General features: G+C 38.4%; 1 protein-coding gene across 1 annotated transcript in view; it reads right to left on the bottom strand.

Moving 5' to 3' along the window:
- Positions 1-1,860: 1,860 nt before the first annotated feature.
- Positions 1,861-19,644, bottom strand: part of OSTF1 (osteoclast stimulating factor 1) — a 22,227-nt gene continuing 4,443 nt past the window's right edge. Inside the window, exons 2-10 of the mRNA XM_075739257.1 lie at positions 12,874-12,920; positions 12,188-12,238; positions 12,041-12,104; positions 9,068-9,121; positions 8,530-8,637; positions 8,012-8,061; positions 7,817-7,895; positions 7,250-7,348; positions 1,861-4,415 (exon numbers count right to left, since the gene is read on the bottom strand). Of these exons, the coding sequence (XP_075595372.1) occupies positions 4,357-4,415; positions 7,250-7,348; positions 7,817-7,895; positions 8,012-8,061; positions 8,530-8,637; positions 9,068-9,121; positions 12,041-12,104; positions 12,188-12,238; positions 12,874-12,920 (611 nt within the window). The 3' untranslated portion in view covers positions 1,861-4,356. The remainder of the gene's footprint in view (positions 4,416-7,249; positions 7,349-7,816; positions 7,896-8,011; positions 8,062-8,529; positions 8,638-9,067; positions 9,122-12,040; positions 12,105-12,187; positions 12,239-12,873; positions 12,921-19,644) is intronic.

The following is a 19,644-nucleotide window of genomic DNA, read 5'->3' as shown; positions in this document are numbered from 1 at the left end:
TCCCAATAATCCATCTCTGTAAGAAAAAGCTCTCAAGTGATGGTAGAGAACAGATATAGATCCTCTGATAGGTGCTTCAGGATTTCAGTGAATGCTCCAACTTTCAAAGGAACAAACAGGGTTATGTTACGGGCACTTTCCTGGCTGCATAAACTTAATGCATGTGGAACAGCTGAGCACTGGTACACTGCCAAGATCTGTGCTGTTCTACATGCACTAAAAAACCCCACCTAAATTACTGTTATCTTTGTAAGAGGCTCCCTCAGCTTCTGACCTCAAGAGTTCCTCAACAACCACAGGAAACTGCGCCTGAGAAGGCAAACTTTGGCTGGACCACGCTAATTTTTCCAGTGACGTTGCTCATGGGCGAGTTGGTCTCACAGAAAAATCTCCTCCAGCAGAGTTGTATGGTGTGCTATAGACCTGCTCTACAGAGCCCAAAAGGAGGGGGCTAAGCTTGGTAGAAAGATAAAGTAGTGATGCAGCTTTCTAGGAGAGGCTGCAGACTGCCCACTTCATCTTCAGCATCAATTACTAAGTGGAAAACTGCAGGCATCAGGTAAATGGGTACCTGGTAGTTTTTTCCCTGCCACAGGCAGACACTACCACCAGTCCAAAATCTGACCCAGAACTTGTGATGCAAAGTAACATTTTTCTGAACTGCTTTTGTACTGTTGTCTTATTTTTAGCTTTTTTCTTATTGCGTAGCTTTTAAAAAAACACGCAGCTGTTGCCCTTACATCTGCTTAGCAAATGGGGATATACTGATTTGGTATTTTGAAGAATCCCATTTAAAGTTCTTCGAAACAATTTCTGCTTGTTTCTGTCTCCCAATATGACCAAAGCACAGGACCACTAACATTGTCCTGAAACCCTTTTCGTAACTTACTTATATCTCAAGAAGCAGCAGATTTATGGCCCGTTACTTTTTACTCCGTGTTCCACTTCAATGGCTTCATTAGAAGGTGGCAACAGCTGAAAACAAATCTTTAATTCAGTGATATATGCTGCATGCTCAAACGCCTGAATTTGTAGCACTTAACTGAAATGATTACAAGGTCAGGCTACCTTTCAGCAATCTTTGGTCCTTGACATAAAACTCAAACACAAGAAACATGATGCTGTCCTCAGAAATTAGGATTAGGGGCAGTGAGGGTTCTAAGATGGAGAGTGTGTTAGAAAATGGGCCTCTGAGTTTAAACATTTAACGTGATCTTAACTGTTTTAAGCAAATAACATTTCAGGTGATGGGACATGTAAAAGCTGAACTCAGTAAGGTGGGTTTTTTTCGTAGTAAAACAGCATAGTAACTTGAAGATTATCCAAATGGACTAAGAACTGTACTAGACACAGTTTGAGATATGTCCCATATTCTTTTCTAGAAAATAAGGATTCAGCATTTGATTTTTGATGAAGCAAAAAACCCAAAACAAAACAAACTCGTTTAGTTTGAAAAAGCCTCAAATAAATCAGAACGATTTCTAACCCCCTAACAGCACAGCAGTTAAAACTGGAACACAGCTGATTTTCAATGGAAAGGTACACACGTAATTCAACCAGAAGCACACAAGACAGAATACCTTCAATGTGCATTTAAGACACCATGATCTCAACAACTTTCATTTTGCTGCTCTTCTTAAAAACATGGTTTTTTTATTATTACCAACCTGAATGCAGCTGTCCTTGGAAAGAGTCTTAAATTTATCCAAGAACCTGCAGTGACACATACATTGGAGAAAAGTAAGGGGAACAAGTAGGTTTGCATAACTATAAGATACTGTATCATCTGACTCCAGCTCTAATTCCTTCTAGCTATAAGACTTTTGCTTTTTTTTTTTTTAAATCAAAACTTAACTGCTAGAGTTAGGCAAGAGTAATTTATTGCCTGAAAGTTTTCACAGTGATTTGTATTTCACAAGATGAGTAGACAGTTGCATGAGGAAAAACAAAGTTGTGGGGGGGGGGGGAAAAAAAAAGCAAGCAGTAATTGTGGTCCTAAAAACAAGTTACAGCACTAGCTAGCTGCCTTGTGATGTAAATGTGCCTCCTTCAGGACACTCCAGTAAGGACTTCACAGGCAATCTTTGGGCCCAACTTGTGCTTCTGTCACCATTCTTCCCTTGCAGCACATAGATCTGTCTGCAGAAGAACACAGGGTCTTCCGGCAGCAGGTAATTCCACATACGTGAACATAACATTACATTTTTAAATCAAATGCTGCATTTAACTTGAGGTCTGTTGAACTCATGGCAGCAGAAAACATCACGTAAAGAGTTCTTTATGAACACAAACTCTGCCTCCAAAGCTTGATAGAGAAAACGGTGACGTGAAGAGTCATTCCCTCCATGTCCTGCAACACTGAAGAATTTTTAACCTTTTGAGCTTCATTTATGCAGGAAAAAGACTCACATAACAGATCATGAACCTTCTTGCTTCTCTAGCCTGTTATTACAGGTCCTTTTTTGCTTGCACTGTGAAATTGCATCTATGTTAATCAACAGCATGCAGCATAACATGTGGCTTGACTGTGGTAAAAGTCTGAGCTAGTAAAAATAGCTGGCTGACAAAAAGTAAAGCAGGACAGTGTCTATTATGAGTCATGTTCAACAATTGTTCTAATGAAAGCTAGAGATGAAAACTTGGTGGCTTTGGTTTTTATTTCTTCCCCTCTAGGATCTCCAAGTTCACACAAAATAAAACATCACTATTCAGTTGACCACAGTATTTCACAGGGCTAAAACATTTGTTCTATGGTTTTAACACTTAAACAGTTTAGAATTATATCTGCAGATGACTGTGCAATGCCTCCATCTTACACAGTTCTGGTCAATCAAATGCTGCCTTTTTTGTTAAGTGCTCATTTAACAAGCTTTACCTCTATCTAGTTCTTTCCAGGATAATAAAAACACAAAAATCTGGTTCAATCTATTTTTAAGTGGGATGTTAGAGTGCTCTAAAATACTTAGTGTGATTTTCATTTATCCCCAATCTTTCATAAGAGCTTTTCATTTATCCCCAACCTTTCATAAGAGCTTTTCATTTATCCCCAGTCTTTCACAGGAGCTTTTTTTTTTTTTTTTGGTCTTTTTTTTGTCTTTTTTTTAAGTATCACAGACTGCTGTGTTGGACTGAATCTGTCAAAGTTACTAACAGAGAAGTTAGCAACAAAAATTGAAAATGAGATTGTATCTCAAATACTTGTAACATTTGCTTACCATCACACTAAGGAAGTATCCCTTAGTAGGGTATAATATTTGGCTGCAGCTATTTGAGCAATCTGAAGGAAGTACTTAATTTTTAACTCTGCAGGGAAGCTTGAAGGTGGCTCAATTTATTTTTAAGTTTTCTTTAATTCACAGGAAGAAGCAGTACATTTTTAAAATGTTTATTCAGCTTCAGATATCTCTTCTAAAGATACCTGTAGTATATTCAATATACATCTTCCCTCATTCCTTCAAACACACTTAAGCTTTGAGGTAATTTAGGACAAAATATAAGAACACTTTTAAAAAATAAAAGCAAAAGATCGGTAAAAAAAATTTTAGGCAGGATAAATAGAAAAATATTCTGACTTCCTTTCACTACATATAGTTTCAGCAGAATGCACTTCAAAAAGCAAAATAATCAAGTCATTAGTCCAAAATTAAGTGTATTTCTCAAGCAAAACTGACTTAAGCAAGCATTTCACCTGAGTTTACATTTCAGGGATTGGGCCCATAGCAATAGAGAAGACAAAGCATCCAGGGGCAGACTGTCTCATGTCATTCTACCCCTTACTTAGAGGGGTACAGGAAGGAATGGGGGGAGGGAATTATTATTTAAAAAGAAAAAAACCCAAACCTTCTCTTACTGGCTCCATGTGAGCAAAAGATGGTACTCTATAGCAGCATCTCCATTCCTGCCTGTCAGCCAGTACTGACTCTGCCAGTATTATCCTATCTGCACAAAGGAACCTAAACCCAGGGAGATTTTGGGAAATGTTAGCAATGGTGTCCTGCTGTCCCAGAGGGACCTTTAAGTTTAAGGAGTGTATTCCAGAGATGCAAGGCACTTGCTGGAAAGGCCTCAGATGAAATCTCTGAGTCTAGAAGATGGTCCTTTGCCCACCCACTGAACAATAAGGGTATGCCACACTTCCTCTGTGAGATAATTCCAAAGGAACTCTGATTTAAAATGTGGCATCTTCTGGCACACATGAAGATTATTCCTTTGGAAAGCATGATTTCACCCTCTCATTTATATGCTATATTGGAAGACTGCGATACTCTAAGTAAGATATTTTTACAGTTGGAAAGATATGTTTTGGGAATGACATAGGCAATGCAAGTTATAGTTCTTTAGGCTGAATGAAAAAAGCTAATCGGAGTCTTCATCGTCAAGGTATTCCTCTGCATTACTTAATGTTCGGACTGTACCTGAAAAGAAACAAAGTTTTCTCAAAATCCAGGATAAAAGCAGAAAAAGCCTCACATCTGCAATGTTTGCAAACCAGCATCTGAGAAACCTGATTCCTCTATCATTAAGAGATGTTAGGGCTACATGGATGGGGCTACAGATCTGGATCTCAAAGGCAGGGCTAAGCCAGTAATCACATCTCCTACGTAGAAGATTTATTTTGTTCGTGACCTTTAAGAGCCATCTTCTGGCTCCTTGGAATCTGTACGGCACAGCTGGAACTCTTCAATTCTATTTTCTGTATATGTTACTTTTAAATCGCAAAGGAAAGGATGGGTGAGTTGGTGGAAGAGCCTCTACGGTCTTATTCTGATTGCCTAACTGGCTGCCATTCTCTGCTTAAAATCAAACACATTCCATCTATTCTCTCCCCTCCCTCGTTTCTCACCTTTTTCCTGAATAAATATTTCTTATATCTACTTACAAGCTTTTGCTTTTGAAGGATAGTAAGCAGAAAACAGGACCATTCACCAGATGTGCAGCAGTGGCTGGAGAACTACATCTATCTTTGGGACTGTACAAAGATAAATACCATGGGCTTTTTGTGATAATTATTTGCCTACAGATTTTCAAATATATGGGAATAGGAATATGGATTATATATAAAGTATATATTGTACTACTGAGAGCCAGGAACCACTAGATCCCAGTCAGTCATAGCTTTGCAATAACGTATTAAAACAAAGCATTAAAAATATCAGGTGCAGTCGTAACAAGACTGACGTAACTCACAGAAGTGATAACCATGTTATCCTAGACTTCTGGAAGAAGAAAAATGAGTAAATTTAAAACTGACCTGCTCAACTGCTTTAATAAAAGAAATCTAAGAGAAAAAAATATTTTTTTTTTTTTCGTTTTTGAACAGGAGAAGCAGCAAAGGAAGAAAGGAAAAAAAAAATGTAGAGCCCTGTGCTCAAGGGGCCATACTTCAAGAAAGGACAAATCCCACTTCTTCTGTATAATAATTGTTCCCTCTTTCAGGAGCACAAATGACACAATCTTTTCGCACTTCTATGACAGGATTTTAATAACTTTCGTTTCTTAGAATATACTTCAGCAATCATGACATTTGAATGTGTGTGTATACAACTAGAACACAAAACTGAGTATTTAAGTGGAGGCAAAGTAAGCTTCCTTGGATAAAATAAAATACTTTATAGACAGACTATGATAGAAGTCATATCTAAATAGGAACAGAATTGAAACTGGGGACAGGAAGACTATTGATATAGGACTCAATCTCTGAAAAAGAATAATTGTTTTGCTCACAGACATTGGAAATACTGAAATGTAGAATCAATAGATACAGAAGAATGAAATTAATAAAAATAACCAAGAAAATACAACATACAGGAAAAGTATACACATCAGTGGTGCCACAGAGATTATAAAAGGCCAAATTAAGACAGAAAAAACAAAAAAGGAAGCTAATATTGAAATTGAAGTTAGACTGAGAACATCAGCTCTTCTATCAAGGCAAACAAGAAAAGGTAGTGTGCGAGAGTACCAGAGACTGGTGATAGATGAAGTGAATCAGTCAGACATGAAACTATTAATTTAGAGGGAGTGAAGCAAATGCACCAGAAGTAGGAGAGAAGTTACCCAGTATCAGAAAATTAAACATTAATACAATTATTAGGGACATTAGAACAGAGCATACTCCTGTACCAAGTGCCTACAACTGACAGGCAAAGATGAAATAAGTGCTTCTAACAGGGATTAACTTGCAACAGGAAAAAAAAAAAGCATGGAAGCAGAAGAAATTCTGCCCTTTATTATAACTGGTTTCTTCAAAGTCAAAACTAGTGGAAATAATGTCAAGGTTTTCTGGGAAATCCTGATATTACCTCTATCAAAAAGCTGGACAGTATTTTTGCTGCAATTGATCTTCTCGGCCTTCTAAAGCTGCAGTCAGCTATTCCACCATTTAATGTTCATAACTGCTAACCACTCACAGGCTAGCATTCCCTCTGTTCTTGCTAGCCCGGCGACAGTTGCTAGACTGCATACACCACTGATACAAGCTGTAACGCTTGTAACGCTGCCTGCGTTTTCAATTTCTCATTTCATGTATGATTCACCTAGGGTTTCCACCCTAACTTCAGCCTCCTGAAAGCTACAGGTGACATTAACTATGTGATACTCAACAATTCAGTCTTTGTTCAGCTTTTTAAAATAGCCTTGTATCTCTAACTCTTTTGTACATGGACACTGTGCTATTAGGAGAGATGAACACAAGTGGGAGGCACTGAGACTAGTTTCATAAATACCTGAAAGCATTCTTCTTTTATTTCTCTATTACAGTCACTCAGAGGAACAAAAAATAGGAATAAAAAAAAATTTACAAAAAATGAGCAATAAGAAAATAAAAGAGGAGCATCTGTTGGTGTTTGTTTGGCTTAATCTGGAGGAACAGATATGCGTAAGGGGGAACATACCACATAAGTTTACTCTCTTACCTTGTCCCTTCTGGTATACTGCTTTTAGAGCAGTTTCGATTCTTCCTTTCTCTCTCTCCTCTCTCAAGGGCCTGTTTTCTATCTCCTTCCCCTCCCTATTTGCACATCTTCTGAACTCTTTTGCCTCTTTCTGACACAAGATGGCATTTTGTGTGGAGTCAGCAACACTGAATGTGATAAACCACAGGTCTCTCATAGCTCTGCTGAACTAACCCTTCTCAAATGAACCCTTCCAAACACAACTCATAGCCCCTGTAGCTCCCAACTGGTTTTTATGGCTATCAACATACTGATATTTGGTTGAAATAGTAAGTGTCCTCTAAAAAAGGAAATACCTGCACTCTGTTTCTTCTTAAGCAGGGAAGCACAAGCTGCATTGGTTGCCATGTCTAAAGCCAGTTTCTTCTCATTGTTCTTCAGATCTATTCTCGCCCCTTTATAACAGAAAATTTTCATCATGAATCACTGTCCCAGCTATTTCTTGAGCAATGGTATTACGATACGAGTTTCAATAGCATGGGTAGAACAGTAACAGACAAGAGGATCTCATCTGTGGACTGCTCTGAAGCAGATTAAAAGCTATGGATGCTCTTCCATAAATTACAGTTGGCTAGGGAACTTGCTGGCTGCTCTCCCTTTCCAGGAAGCAGATGTCATTGCTGTTCTGGGGTTAAGTGCCTAATTTTGTCTGCAAAGCAGCATGAAATTTGTCTTGAGCAGGTGAGGTGTCTACTTTCCAAACAGCTGCCAGAATTTTCTGCAAGGCTTATAAAGTCAGGCAGGTAAGCTGGCTAAGGACTGTACCTGGGTTATGGGAAAACAGTTTAAAAAATACAGATTAATAAACATTCAGGAATCTAGTCTGCCACACAGATTGTTGAAACCTTGGTGAAGATCTTTACCCTTTGCCAGCAGCATCTCTACAATATCTGCATAACCTTTCCATGCAGCAGCATGCAAAGCTGTGTCTCCCAATTTGTTCTGTGGAGTTAGAGGGAAAAGCAACAGGATTAAAATACAGCAAAAAAACTTTCAGCTTGTACCAAGGATGAATAACAACACACCTCTACTCCAAGGGTCTTGTCAGTTTAACCTACCTGTTGGTTTAACTCTAGGTTTGCCTGGGTAAACAGAACATCCACTATATCTGCAGAAAACAAGGGGGTGGGAGGAATAAAGAGAAAAAATTAGTGGAAACAAAATAGACTTTTTGTGTTCGTAGTATAAATTTTTATTAAGATTCAATGAAAGAGTTATCCAATCAGCTAGTGAAAATCTCTAACAGTCAGACTGCATTGAGCAAACAACCATTAGTCACAAAGAAATGCTACTGCATAAAATACCCAAAACAATACAACACTTATTTTTTGTCTGCCCTTCTTCCCACTGTTTCTAAGTGATGCTGATTAGAATGCCTGCTTCAACAGCAACAACAAAACACATAGGATTTGATGGAGCTAAGCCTGCCTACCAGCTTTAACTTTTCTTTTTAAAAAAACTAGAATGACATTAAAAAATACCAGCTTTATTATTTAGTACTGCAATTTTAGCAATCAGTCTAATAAGCACATCAAGAAAACCAGAGAACAGTCATTTCAAATTAATTTTCTGATACCTTTGTGGCCTCCATGGCATGCCCAGTACAGAGCTGTGTTTCCAGCTTTGTCTAAGCCATTGACCCCAACTCGATTATCCAAACACTCTCTCAACCAGCTTAGGTTGCCTGAAAGATAAATTCAGTTTTGAAAAGTTAACATAACCATTAAAGGCATGTAGTTCTTTCTGAAGGGCGTCAGTCCTCCTACAAACTTATGAGGGAAAAAAGTGATTAGCAGCAACACTTATAATTCATAAAACAATCAGTCCAAGTCATACCAAACATCTTTTCTTCCACTCCCAGAAGACCTTTAGATCCCTATCTAGTTAAATAGATGGTACTCTTTTTCTGTGTATACAGTCACAGAGTGGCAATTCTATCAGGGCTGTAAACCAGCTCAGCTTCTGAAAGCCGCAAAACTTACCAGATAACTTGTTCAAGACACCACACAACCAAAACAGACAGGACACTTTCATTGTAAGTATATCATTATTTTGGCAGAAAACAAATAGATCATCCTCTAGGATTACACAGCTAAAACCCAAATCACACTTACCACGTTTGGCAGCTTCATGCAGTGGGTTATCAATAGACTCAGCTTGCTCTGCCACTGAAATGAAACAGAGAGTAAATTCTAACTACTTCTGAAACTGAACAGGTATTTGACACCTGTGTGGAAATAAAACTGATTTATTTCAGAAGAACCAGTAATACATATTTGATTCTAATGTGAAAGGGGACTTGTAAGTGATGGACTAGTCAGATGCACTTCAATTTGCTATGTATGAGAAAGCATTTCAGAAAAGAGCTTGTGAAAACTTCAAAGAACAGCATCAAATTGATCAGTGGTTGCAAGCCACCAGGAATCTGGCAATATTTCATCTCAGTTCCTACTTCCCTTTCTACAGTTGTAAGATGCTTTTGAGGAGTTGCATACGTCTAGGCTTTCAACCTACAGCTTGCTATCTGTAGTTATGAGTGAATTATTTCCAAGGGGTCTGTGAAGGATAACTCAAAAAGTCCACTGTCAGTAGGCTTCCTATTTGTTTTACGGAGATTTTTTATTTTCCCTGTAAAACTTGCAGGAGGTCTGCAAATCAAAACTGCTTAAACAATGAATGTAGTTATAGGCAGATTGAAGTTCAGGCTTCTGTAGGCCTTCTCTTCATCTCACAAGCTTTAGGTTTTACTAGAGAGGAGCAGCAAACAGTTCCTGGTTACTGTGCTGTTGCAACGGAAAAAAAAAAAAAAAAACAAACCAAAAACTCAAACCACACAAAAAAACCCCAACCTGAACAGCACCGTGAAACAGTTGGAAGTGGGACAATGATCTGGAAACTCTTTTTTGAAAACTTCTTCTCTAGGTGGAAAACCTTGTGACTCCTAAGGGTACAGGCAAGTAGGGCAGTGGACAATCTGAGATGAGTAGGCTCTCTAAGCCCTCGCACTATTGCTTGTTACAGGAGGCAGGGAGAACATGAAAGCGTGTTTCTCAGATCAAACTGTTACTGTAACCAGATGCAATACAAGCAAATATAATGTATGCCAGTTACCAGAAATAAAAGTTTCAAGACTGTTGTGGTCTATCCAGATCTTTTCTTACTTTGGTATGTATTCCTCCCATAATACTTGTAATTGCAAGATTTAACGTGCTTCTCTCTCCTGCTGTGAGTAAAATAAAATGCAAATGCTAGATTCTGATATTTCTGTTTAAAAAAAACACTGTGCAAATAGTGAACAGAATCCTAAAGCAGAGTGGCAGAAGCCAGTCCCAGAGCAGCCAGCCATTACACACGCAAAAAATGCTAGTCTTTTTGTGCAGAGCAGAAAGCATTAACACTAACAACACTGTCTCAAAAGCCTAAAACTAACTTTGTCTTTAGGAAATTCTTGTCAGAAGTTCAGTAATAAGTATTTTTAATGCAGATTACACCAATTCTGTCTCCAGTTTTTTCAAATGTGTTCCTTCAAGCCCAGCAGATGGAGCACAAGACCCCACCGGAGACTCAGCAGTTTCAGGTCCACCTCCACCTTTTACGAAAGGTTGCAGAAGAGCAGGAGATCACAGTGTTTCAATGGTTCAGACTGAACCTAGGCAGTCCTAATGGTGGCAACCAGCGGAAGCAGGCCTTTGGGGATTTTGCACAGTTTGTCTAAAGCAGAAGACATGCTCCTGGTACTCTTGATTCTTAGAGTTTGCAGAGGCTTATGTTCTGCTTACACATGACATTTTTGCAAATGTGCAGACAGAGATACCACCACCCCATGCCTGCTCCCCCGGCCTAAAATAGAAGTTAAACTGTTGCTGAGATAACTTTTCAATAAAGCACTCTGGAAGCAACTTTCCCAAATGATCTCAATGGGGACACAAACTGAATTAGTAAGTTGTTTGTTTTAAATTATAACACAGTTCAACATTCAAAAGAAATTCAAGTTTGGTAAGCATGCGTAAACTATTCTTCTTGTATATACCAGTGACCATCTCTGGCAGATGGCAAGAGTAGACTCAGTCTGGAAGTCACAAACTAAAGTGAAATTTGATGCCATGGTCTCAATAACTGCACCACAGGGTTCTATTCATGCAGTTCTACTAACTACAAGTCAGGGCAGGGAATCATAGCACTGCTGCCATGTCTCCTAGTGAAGAAGGGACAACATGAAGCAATCACAGTTACTAACGTATTAGCAGTTTTGATGCAACCTGTCATGTGACACTGCTACTCTGCCTGCATTTCCTGGGAGGACTTGGAAGAATTGTGCTGTGTTGTCTGTACTCGTGGCTTTTCAAAGTGATTTTAGTTGAATCTGAAAAAGCAATTTCTATGCAGTCCAAACAGGTATGGGATATTTAATATGGTGTGATCCCCAAGAAAACAGTGTTTTCTGTGGCTGAATATATTAATTAAAAAGCAAACAAACCAGACCTCTTTCTTTGGTGGGGGGCCAGGGGGAGGCATCAGCGAAGGTCTACAGAATTGCTCATAATCTGGTTTAGCTTCCTGTCCATATGCAGGTTTACTTAAGAATTCCAGTATTGATTATCTGTCTCTAAGAAGCCACTGCACGCTGTGGACTTCTTGGTCTCAAAGCTACTAAAGGGCGCAGCTGTCCATCCTTAGGTCTCCTTAAGAAAAAGGCCAAGTACAGACTGAAGGAATATAGCCAAGATACTGCTAATGAGAAGACCTTAAAAACTGCAATACATTCATTGAGGGTATCAAGAATACAAGCCTATCAGTTTCATGTGCCATCTGTAAAACCATCCTTTAGATTCAAGTGTTCTTCCCCTCAAAACTGAGAACATCTGTTGTTGCTACCTGCACAACTAGAAACACGAACACTTGGCAAACTCCTGGCTGTCTCTAGGTGGTAACTGACATTGCAGATGTATTCTGAAATACTCCGGTAGAGGACTGTTAAATGCCAATACTGTCATCAGTTTTTTAAAATAAGTGTATCAGTTATTTTTCTTTAATGATTTCCTTTGATTGTGAATGATCTTACCAAATGAAAATATTCTAGACATTACCATAGTTGCTTGGAATTAGTCCAGTTCTCCCTTTGCAAGTTCCTTTCCACCAATTCGTATCACTCTGCAAAGAAAAGGGAAAAAAATTTAGAAGGGATATGCTGCATCTCAGAAGTATTCAGTCTGTATTGGATGTCTTAGACTTACCATGTCTGAGATGTAAATGATATCACCTTCTTCAAAGTACAGTTCATCTGGCTTTAAAAGAAAATTAAAAAAGGAAGAGTAAACAAAAATCTGAATGTGTGTATTTAAGTAAATACCTGGATAATGCAGAGCACATTCAGCTCTTCTTCCAAAGTAACAGTAACTCAAATTCTCTAGCAACTAGACAACAGCCTCACAGTCTTTCATACTGTAGTTTGACTGGCCTACAGCTAACTTTTTGGATTTGTGACAGTCCTGACAACTGACGAAAAGACTGCAGCCTGTCCAACAGAGCAATGTGCAAGAAAAGCAGTGAAATATATCTTGTGTTTGTTAACTTCATCCCCTTTTTGGTTGATCCTAGTTCATCAAATCTCTTAGTTCTCAATTATCTTTGCTGTCTTTGAAAGAAAAGGAAAAAACCCACGTATATTGCTGATCTTAGATTACAGGTAACTGATACTAGAGAAGAAAGCATGTTGCTTTTAAAAAGAGCTGTACTTAAAAAAGGAGAGCGATGATTAATCACCCAGTTTTAGTCACATTAAGAACTAATACCCATCAATAGGCTTTTTCATTGAAAACAGTATAGTAAGTCTAATAGGCCAAACCTAGCAGCACTGCAGAAATATATAGACAAGATTAACATTAGGCTTCTCAAAACCCGAAAATCTAGATGTACTTACCGTTCTGGGCTCAAATGTATACAGGGCCCTGAACACTTTAACCTGCCCTAAAAAAGAAAAAAAAACCAGTATCAGTATCATGCCTTCTAAACACAGCTCACACATACAGCCCTCAAATCCAAATACATTTCTTTCCTTAATGCTTAACGCTGCTTGCTGAATGAATTTGTGCTATGCCTCTGTCAATGAAAATCACGATGAAAAGACTCAACCCAGCAGCATACGTTCTGAAGGAAACGGGCCAACGGATCAGCTAAATGTAAGCTGCCTCTTGTGCACACCTAACATGGTCTACATAGCTTACCATGCAAGTCAACTAAAGTCATCGATTTCTGAAGCAAAGTGTAATTTCAGTCATACACAAACACACACTCTCATGTTATACACATTTTTATTAATAATATCGGATTTATCAAATGATACAGAGTTAAGGAAATTAAGTTAAGAAACAAAACAATGACCAATGTCTGCAACATATTCTCACATTTACTTGTAGTCATTACTAAATAGGAAAATAACGCAGTAGGACAAAAATAATTGCATTTAAGAAAAATGATAAATGATCACCAAGTTCTATTTATGGAATGTACAAATGACACTGTGTTCTGTTCAGATGCTTGAAGCCATAGCATTTACAATTCCACTATGTGGGCAACATTTATTGTAATAGAACAGTTTTGAAGAGACTGTCAGCAGCATCCAAGCCAAGAAAAGACAACCTTAATGCAGAAAGGTACAAATTTAATTGCATAAACTGCAAAAGAAGCATCCCTATAAACATTTTTTTAAAAATTCAGTAAACGTACATTTCAAGAACATCATCCTGGTTTTGGCAAGGATAGAACTAATTTTCTTCCTAGTGGCTGGTATAGTGCTGTGTTTTGGATTTAGGATGAGAACAATGTTGATAACACACTGATGTTTTTAGTTGTTGCCCAGCAGTCAAGGGCTTTTCAGCTTCCCATACTGCCCTGCCAACAAGAGGGCTGGGGGTGCCCAAGAACTGGGAGGGGACACAGCCAGGGCAGCTGACCCAAACTGACCAAAGGGATATTCCATACCACATGACATCATGCTCTCTATATAATGGGGGTTGGCTCGGAGGCAGGGCAAATCAGGAGCTAGCTGAGCATCAGCTTTGGGTGGTGAGCAATTGTGCTGTTCATCACTGTTTTGTATATTCTATTATTGTTATCATCATCGTCATCTTCCTTTTCTGTCCTCTTAAACTGTCTTTAACTCAGCCCACGAGTCTCACTTTTTTATTTTTCCTTTTCGATTCTCTCCCTATCCCACTCAGGGGTGGGGGGAGGAGTGAGCAAAGGGCTGTGCTTGTTTTAGCTGCTGGCCAGGTTAAACCACAACAAGCACCAAGCAGAAAGTGTAAGATGAGTACAGGAGAAGAAACATGTTTCTTACATAATTTCGTTAGGTGAACTGCTGAAGTCCACTGAACTCAACAGAGAAATGTATTATACAGACTGTTCTGTATTGTTTACTTTTAAATATCTTAAGTATGTAGCTATATTTCAGGTTCTTACACTATACTTTACATGTTTATATTGATTAACTTGTGGTTGAAGCAGTATTTGGTCCATCAGGACAACATATTACTTAGACCACACTTAGCCCAGGCTACTTGGTATCCTCAGAGAAACTGATGAACTTGCTGCCACAGGTTAGTACTGTGCAATGAAGTGCACATACACAAAATTTTGTATATTATATGGAAAGAACTGAATAACAAGAGAGTAGGTTTCCTTATGTATCAAGATTAAGGCTTTACCTTTCTGTAAAGAAGAACCATTGTCGGAATTTTTTTTGCCTGTTTTTTTTGCTGGATGTAATCTTCATTACCCCAGTATCTAAAAGCCTGCCCGCAATAGTGATCATTTTAAAAAATTAACTTAAAGGCTTTCTAAATGTCAGTCTAAATGTATATATGCTGACAAGCTTGAGAAAGGAGGATGGTACTCAGCTGTATAAGCTGCCATTTTGCAGCATAACCTACAGTCTTGGGGTGGCTCTTAAATGATGTTTTCAAATACCTCTGGATATTCCCTAGCAAAAGCCACGTCACAGCACTTGCTTTGCTTAGTAGTTATGCCTTGGTAGATACCACTTCATAAACATTTTTGTAATCCTCTGTCTCAGGCTTTTTTGGGGCTAACGGTATGTGAAAGAATAACCATAAATTAATCTGTGCAAACTTTCTAGATTGTGAAATGCATGTAGACATTGTATATATGATTTTTCTTCCAGTTTATAACTGTATCCCATGTTCCTTTCAGATCTTATTTTTTAGTAATACCACAGATTTTCAGTCTGGCTTTACTGGTTCTATCTCTCACACAGAAGCCATTTCCTAGACATAAAAGGTCTAACACTTCTCAGACCTTTGCCTCAGAAACTAAATACCTGCACTGTGGCAACAGCTAAAAAGGATGAAACCTCTGTCCTGTTCCTTAGTCATATAGAAATGATGAACAAGGGCAGTAGATAGTAATGTGTCTTTGATCTAAGAATATAATGTCTGCAGCTAGGGAGAAGTAAAACAAACAAACAAACAAACCCAAAATAACCCCGAAAGAACAGGAGATGACAAAACAGGATGGGTGACAGAGTACTGTCCCTTCTCCTTGGCTTTCTTACATAGATGACAGAAAAATGCAACATAGAACCACACACTGACAACTCTAGTGACTTTAACTATCACCCACCAATTTGCAAGGTTTTACGTAAGTAAAAGGAGGAAATGGACAACAAGAGGGAAGAATAAGAAATATTAAAAGAGGAAATGAGAAGACAGCAGAAGGCAGGGAAAAGCGAGAAATATAGATTTTCTTGTGTTGTATGTGTTTCCTGTAACAATGTACTGCATCCATGTCAACAGGTTTTCTAAAACTATCAGACCCTAAGGGGAGGAAAAGAAGAATGCAAACACTCATGCTGACCAAAGTATTGCTGAAATGTTGTTTAAACAGGCAATTCATGGTTGTGTTTTTTGTGGGTTAGTTGGTTTTTTTTAATTCTATACAACTGAAACAGAGAGTTACTTCCCCAAATTTCAAGCTGTGGTGTCACACACAGCACAACACATTCTAAAACATTTTCCTGTGATGAAATAAAAGTATAGATTTGCATCTATAGAATTGCAGGTCTAGTTAATGTTAATTTTATAGCACCTTACATGGGAGCTAAACACTAGTCATTACTGGCACCAATCTTTTAAACATTTCTTGATAAACAGGTATTAAGCCTGGTTATGTTGCTGCGTTTAAGAGCTAAGAACAACAGGACTTCAGCACTTGGCATGGCAATTATTTGTGCAAAAAATACTTTAATGCAAAAAATCAGTCTGAATATTTAAAATAACAAAATGAAAGGATGCAAAGAGCACATTAAACTTGAATCCCTCTTCTGCAAATACTGACAAATTGTATTTTACAAGGCACGTAAGTACCTGTAATCACTTGAAGTACTTTTACCTAGCAATGCCAGTCTCTAGGCATGCAGACAGACTTAGCGCTTGCATTGGCGGGTGTCCTTCAGAATAAGCAAAATGTTAGAAAGCGCCTGAGGACCTCCTGTGGTCCCCCCTACTACCATCTCTCCACCACAAACCATGTTATAAGATTGACATAGGATGGAGAACTAATACATTAACACTGATTTGAACTTATCAAAGTTGACTGATTGCACCTCCCCACCATATACTTCCAGAGGACAAAATAACTAGAATACAGAAGATGCATATACCTTTTTAAGACTTCAAGGCACCAGGCAAACATTAATGACTTTATTCTCAGCATGACTAACAAGGGGAGTATCCCTTTTAAAAAACAAAGGAGATGGAGGCACAGTGCAGTCATATGTCCCACAATAAATATTTTTCTAAGCACAGCAACAAATTTAAATGCCTTTTCAATCCCATACTTCAGCCACAAGCCTGTATTTTCCCCTTCTCAAGGAATTTGCATTAAACACCTGCAAAACAACTATGTGACAAATAAAAAAGATAACTTATTACACATACTAAACAGATACAAATATTCTTAGCATACAAACTCCCCAAGCCACAATTTGCCAAATTCTCCTCCAGCAATACAACAGGGTAAAGGAGCCAAATTAACAATTCTCTCGAATCAGCAACATAAAATAAATGCCTTTATCAGGTTGGGTTGACCTCATGGCCTTCAAATTATTTTGGATAAGTTCTCCAGTAAACTTCTGGTTTTATCAGGAAAGGAAGCAGGCAACACAGATTTTTAGTAAGACCCTCTCCCAGCTAGATGCACAGAAGTGAAGAAACTGTGGTGCTGAACAGTAACAGCTTAAAAATCCAGCTTCTGATATGTACTGAACTGAAACAAGATCACTGCTGTGCTTTGTAATACAATGCAATAAAAAAAGACCATTTTCTCAAAAGACTAGAAGCTTTTTGTTTCCTCCTAGCAATTTTGAGGTTTATTTTTAATTAATTGCAGTATCATTAACAGAAGATTGTTTCCAAAGAAGTGCTAAGTGTTTTCATAACAAGGAGTTACTGTTTCTCTCACAGTGAGGCTTTTTTTTTTCTCACTTCCTTTCTGTTCTTTTACCCCAGCTTCTCTATACCACAGACACTAGCATTAAAATCCCCTTTTACTCAACTTGCCACCAAAGCATTCTCTGCTTTCCTCTTATTTGACTTCACCCACTAAAAGGAAAAAAAGAAAAAAAAAAGGAAAAAAAAAGGAAGGAAAAAAAAGGACCCATCCCTGCACGGTATTACTTATTTAAATATTTGAGTTAGGCTGAACTTCCAGCACCAAAGGGGAGGGAAAGCAATTTCATTAGCTGTGAATTAATATTACTTCCTCAACCAAAAAAAAAAAAAAAAAAAAAAAAAAAAAAGTAATTCGGGCAAGAGCCATTTATTTTAGGTAAGAAAATAATCATGGCAGTAAGCCAATGTTCACAGGAGATACCAAAGCTTGGCCTCAGTGGTGGACTGATATGAGTCTTTTGTTAGCATTTCACACCCTGCTTTGCCTGCCATAGACAAATGCAATCAAATCTCATTCATGCAAACAAGGTTCTACAAATCAGATATTGATCCTGATGCAGCATTTTTTTCATTACTTATATTTAGAGCTCTAGACTATTCTAGAAATCAGAGTAGTTCGGTTATTTTAGATAAACAAACTCACTGTGTGTCACAAAGCACTATCAGTGCCTGTAATACAGAGAAAGGGATAATTTCTCTGCTCTAGAAAATCAGAACTGGCCATGGTCACCTACTGATAAATTAGAAAACTTCAAGTCGACCAACTCCTGTAAGGGTTCAAGCTAATCCTGGGCTAATGGTCATCAGCCATGCTCCTCCTTGCTCCCATAAGGCTGCACAGAAGCAGTTGAGAATAAGGTACTCTCTCTAGAACCAACTTGATGATTGAAAATAACTAATTTGAATCCCCACCCATAACAAACAGACCAAAAAGAGAAAATATGCGTAAGATTTGGGATGTGGGGAAGAAAAAGGGCAGTTTGCATGTCCTAAGGTTCTAGGGCCTACACTGGTTTTAGGGTCTCCTCCCAGAACATGTATAACTGGGAATATGAATTTTGACACACGTTCAGATGAATTCCTGTGAAGGAAGTGAGATGCACCTTTTGCCAGACTTCACAGAAAGCATCCTTGACAAAAGGATGGTGTGTTTAGTTTTCTCAATATTGGCCTAGGAACCTGAAAAAGAATTACACAAGCTGGCCAACACCAGCAATTTGAAGTCACAATCATTGGTCAAGTGACAATATCAAAGGTAAGCTGCAGATCAGAATTTGAGATATGCTTGGAGTTTGCTTTACTAAGCAAAGAGGTGTTCATGTTATGATTTGCATGTCTCTGAGAAGACGTGCAATTTTATTAGAAGGACATTGTGGCCAGACTGAAACACTTTCCTGGCTTATCAGGAACTAGAAAAAGGTGCTTTACACCCAGACCTGCAAGCAGAAATAAAAACATTGGAAATATGTTTTACAGGAATACAGCTTGTATTTTGGCATTTTGCTCACAGGATCTTGCACAGAGACACAACAGAGTACAATACTGCATTTAAGGATTGCCACAAATGAGACAGAAAAAAGTGGAGTCTCCACCGGTTAGAGAACTACCTTCCACTTCTAAATAGTGCTTGTTAGAATGGGGAAGTGAACATAGGGCATACAAATCAGCAGGGAGGAAGGGGGCAGGGTGTGTTAAATGAAAAAGCCTAGGAATCTGTTTAGAGACATGTTGAAAGAAATGCAAAGGGTAGACTGGTGCCAGTGTAGGTGACAAATTGTGGTTTCACAGGAACAATCACGGACTGCACCAGTCAGTATCTGGAGTGGAAGGAACAAACAGCATTTGTTTACAGAAAATCAGATTTAAGAATATTCTCACAGAATATGTATGTGAACACAATTTCACAAATGAACTTTGACTGGCACAGTTTGATGCTGAAATCTTCTACTTCTTACCAATTTTATTTCTGCAAATACACAGAATGCCGTCACTTGTAGGAATCTTGTTTGTGACCCCAGCAGCTTGCAGTAGGAAGAGGGTTAGGGGTCAGAAATGAAAGTTTAAAACTCAAGTTGAAATCAGACTTGGAGATGTCTAATTGTTCCTCTGATGTTTTTCTCCTTTTAGAGCTGATGACCGCTGCGTAACTCCCCGCAGTCACATGCTCACACCTCCCTAGCTAACAGAAACCTTTCTTTGACTACAGAAGGAACCCAAACCAC

This window comes from Balearica regulorum, chromosome Z, assembly GCF_011004875.1.
Source record: "Balearica regulorum gibbericeps isolate bBalReg1 chromosome Z, bBalReg1.pri, whole genome shotgun sequence".
Lineage (NCBI taxonomy): Eukaryota > Metazoa > Chordata > Aves > Gruiformes > Gruidae > Balearica > Balearica regulorum.
Note: the sequence above shows the minus strand (reverse complement) of the source record. Positions and strands in the feature narration are given on the sequence as shown.